General features: G+C 40.0%; 2 protein-coding genes across 2 annotated transcripts in view; one reads left to right on the top strand and one right to left on the bottom strand.

Annotated features, from left to right (window-relative positions):
• Nucleotides 1–4,472, top strand: part of stxbp1a (syntaxin binding protein 1a) — a 682,465-nt gene that overhangs the window by 22,995 nt on the left and 654,998 nt on the right. The gene's annotated exons all lie outside the window — the stretch shown is intronic.
• Nucleotides 21–2,321, bottom strand: LOC104966800 (interferon-induced protein with tetratricopeptide repeats 1-like). The gene is given in 3 exon segments (XM_010796094.1): nt 21–934; nt 937–1,697; nt 2,304–2,321. Coding segments are annotated over 3 exon segments (843 nt in total). The 5' UTR covers nt 2,312–2,321; the 3' UTR covers nt 21–860.

Here is a 4,472-nt window from a genome sequence, read left to right on the forward strand (position 1 = left end):
AGACATTTTTGCAAACATATGTAATATTTCCAATCGTTTTTGTATTTAACAACCAAGACTAAAAAACAGTGCTCAGCTAATTTGTATTTTTAAATAGTGTCTGTCTGCTACTAAAGTGTAAAGCATCAATTGAAACCTGCCTGCAAATAAGAAGTTCAAATATAATTATATAATATAATATAACATGTTAGGTCTGTTTAACAATGGAAGTGTTAAACCAATATAGAACATGTTACATTTTCAGAGTATCGGCTGTTGCTGCCTTGTGTATTACCCGACCATTAGAAGAAAAACGTTTTTTTTCTTATTGCAGCCAAATCAATATGTATGAAGATGTACAGATTATTTGTTACTAATGCCATATCTTCTTCTTGGATTTCAAACCATTGCTGTTTAGAACACTAATGGCTCTTGCAGGTTTGCCAGAAATTATTATTCTCGCCAGCAGTCCTACCTTCTCTTACTCCGAGACTGTTGATGCTTTTCTCATGAAAGAGGATTGGTGCGGTATCGTGCCGGCCTTCTGTGGTAACGTGTGACATGTTACCATCCTTTTACCGGAATATAAATGATTTGCATACTTGTGTTAAAGAATTTTGTTTTTCTGCAATTTCAAATCACTTTTTTACCACAGTCCTGATATTTCTGATCAGCTTAGCCTGATCATCATGTGCGACAGTGCATATACATCTGCAAATTTCTATTTTCCTTTCATAATTGAGAATCAAGGGTAAAGGAGCAATCCCTCCTCAAGGAGAAGGATTGCTCTGTCTATCAAAGCTTTTGCTTGGGCAATCCTTTCCTGTAAAAAATGAATCTTCCATTTGGTACAGAGTGCAACACATCTCTTCAGATAACGCTCATCTGGATTGGTTCTTCAGAGCCTCCTCTGCCAAATCAATGGCCTCATCACCAGATATATACTTTCTGTAAACCAGAGCAATGGTTTTAAACCACTGTAGCTGCTGACAGGACTTCTCAAAACCTTTGTGGCTAACTCACGTGCTTCATCTTCTATTCTTTCTCCTCTCTGAGCACGTTGATCAAGGTAGTGAGCAGCGAGGTACAAGTTCTCTGGATCCTGTTCTTGGGCAATTCTCATTTTCTCCAAGATGTCATCTTCCAGCCCTGTGCTGCTATGCTAAGAAGCATAAATTAAAGCTAAGGCATGGCTAGTGTTCCACTCTTGTGTACCTGGCTGCATCTCGATGGCTCTCTGGAAGTAATCTGCAACAAGTGTTTTGTCTCCACTGACCGTCATCAGCGCATAGGCTTTTTCAGCGTAGATCTCCGGGTGGAGCTCCTCCTGGGATGGAGATGGGTATTTTTTATTCAGGGCGTCGACCTTTGACAGGTAGGCCTCGCTCTCTGCTTGGTCTCCCAGGTGGTGGTGCAGCCAAGCCAGGTTCCCATAGTTCACCACTAACCAGGGGCCCTCATCTGTGCTTCTTATCCGGCTGAAGGACTCTGTAGCCTTGTTGAAGAACTTCTGGGCTTCTTTATTGGATCCTAGCTTGTACTGAATGAACCCTCGCAGGTTGTAGATGTGACCCAGCCATCTGTTTCCATCATTGGTGCCAATGTCCTCCAGGTTGTCCCTGCGATGATTAAGTAAGGCCGTTCTGATGTCAAGATCCCAGGTGAATTGGCACTGCAGGGCTTCAAGTTTGAAGAGCAGTGTTTGACTCTGGGCAGCACTGATGGAGAATAGAAATAACAAATACTGAAACACATAATATTTGGGTTATTGTTATATCCCCTAATGTGTGCTATTACTTAATGTGTGATATAACAACAGACCACTCTGTGATATATTTAAGGTGAATGCTTGGAGCCCAACATGTTTAAAGACATGTACCTATTGAAGCCACATTGTGTTCATACTGCTGCCATCTGGCAACGATACTGAATAATCCGAACAAACTGCAGACGAGCTTCTCTCCTCGCTGTGAGACTCTTGAACTCATCCTCCATACAGCACAGATAAAGAGTTGTTGTTGTTTTTTTGTAGGAAAACGTCAACTTACATTTACCATAACCCGAACCCTGAGTTGTAGAATGAGAATATATGAGCTTTAAACATTGAACTTTTGACCTGATTGAAATAAAAATAAAAATGATTACAGAAAAGAAGGTCAACGAAGAAAGAAGGGAGGGAGTGAAAATCTTGTTGTTGACTAGTATGATTTATAATGCTAATATTTTGCGCTCAGACTCAATAAGATATTAAATAAATCAGTTTTGGGTTTGCGTGCTCTTAAATTACTCATACAATGAAATTAAATTTAGAAGCAGCTACTCACCTCATCATTCAGCTGTTTATTCGACGCAGTATTTCTGTAAAGATTAGGATGGTTCTGGTCTTGATGCTTTGTGTTCACTGCTATAAAGGCAGTGATGTGTAGCTTCTGCTTATAGCTGTAAATGATAAGATGCTAAGGAGCATGCAGTTTTAAATGGTCTCACTGCTGACAAAGCAAACATAAGAGGCGAGGCAGGTCCATATCAAATGTTATGATATTATGGTCTTATTACACCTTGACTATAATTTCCTAAGAAGGAAACTAAAGCCACATATCTCTCATGACTCATCATATGTTCTGATTATATTACCTCTCAAGTGGATTTAAGGTTAAACTCTTTATCTTGGAGTGTTGGAGCTATACATTGATTTATATTATTTAATCGTTCAACTTTTATTTAGTTGATTGCATATGTATCTTGTATTTACTGTAATGATTTCAGTTTATAAAGTAGTTGTTTACAGTATGCTTTTATTTTGATGGCAGGTTTGGGCACAGGGTGTTTATGTATATATTGGAGACAGGTGTACAGTAGGTGGGATTAGTGAGACTAAATGGGCATATGTTATTTTTACCAGGGAAAAGTCAAAAGGAGGCCACAAGAAAGGCAAAAAGGGCAAGATATAAGAGAACCATTGATCTTGTACTGTTTGATATTGGATCATTAAGTTAACTGCCAAATTGAGATTCTTGCCTGGACTTTGGATCTTTATTTCTTTATAATTTCGCAACTACACTTAGTAAAAAATACAAACCCAAGGTGCCACTTTCTTTATGACTGCACCCTCACAATCAGAACCCATTACATTGGCCAACCATGTGTGCATTGGCAAGGACTTATATATAAAGGTGAATTTATAAATATAAAAAAATACTTAAAATTGAAAAGGTGGACAAGGAAGCCCTCATATGTATAAATACATGTCTATATACATATATTATTTATTGAGAAAGGGACAGTGCATGATATGTAAATTAGTATTGGCATTATTTAATACATATATATAATATTATTTTCCCTTTGAGCAGCAGCTGTCTGCAGAGTGTCAGAATGAAGAGCTGTCGGAGACCCCTGCTGCACCATGAAGCTCTGCTGCTGCTGCCATCTACTGCTGGATACCACTTCCTGTTGACAGGGTACTGCTGGACTTAAAAAATCAAACACTTCTTTTAACATAAAAGCTTATCTTTGATCTTTTCTCATATGTTCCCTTACGGCCCGTCTACACAGCAGCGTTAAAAAAATCTTCCAACGCTTCCAACGCATCTCTGCCCATTGACTTTGAATGGGGTGACGTCACTTTGCCTCGCTTTTCGCCGAACTGCATTGTGGGGAAGCAAAGCGAAGATTTCCAGGATTTCCAGGATTTTCAGGATTCAAAAGTTGAGCAATTTTCCATTTTTGAAGCTGAGCTGGAAGCGTCAGCCGATCAAATCCCGTTTATGCAAATCTGACAGTACAAGCGCTAGCCAATCAAACCGCGTGTAAACTGGGAGAGACACACCGCAGTTCATTTTCTATATTCCTGAAAATGGAGGAGAAATTAGTTATTGCGGTAGCAAATCACCCGGTTCTTTATGACCAGTCGCTAATAACTTACCGGGATACAAACCGGAGGAACCAGGCATGGAGGGAGGTGGCAGAGACAGTGGGTGAAACTGGTAGGTTTTCGCCTGTTTGGGGAGTTTATACTTCGTTTAAACATTGCTAGCAAGCATAGACAGTATCTTTAGCCGGCCTGGAATGTAGCATAAAATAGCACCATAGACATTAATCTCATACACGTTCATCATAGCCCTTCCCGCTGACACTTTACCTCTGCCACATCATAGACTATATGCATCACATTAATGCACACAATGTCATACTCCTTTCTGCACATATTCTGAGTGGAGAAGAACCGGGGTTTTTTGCTTTGTATGTCAGGGGCGGGATATTCATGTGATTGGTTGTTGGTCGCGTTGCTCGCAAAAATCCCCAAGCTCTCAGACACGCCCAGCTCCAAGATTTTCAAGATTTTTTCAAAGCTGCTGTGTGGAAGTACCGTTATGCTTTTGGGGGGTTTCCCGTTCCTGTGTGTTCTGTAGGTTTCGGTGCATGTCAATGGTCTGAGAGGCTAATTAAGCATAATAGGGCCACTATAAGTCCTGCTATACTTGCTGTCTTTG

The sequence above is a fragment of the Notothenia coriiceps genome, unplaced genomic scaffold (assembly GCF_000735185.1).
Source record: "Notothenia coriiceps isolate Sejong01 unplaced genomic scaffold, NC01 NC01_scaffold00037250, whole genome shotgun sequence".
Classification (NCBI taxonomy): Eukaryota; Metazoa; Chordata; class Actinopteri; order Perciformes; family Nototheniidae; genus Notothenia; species Notothenia coriiceps.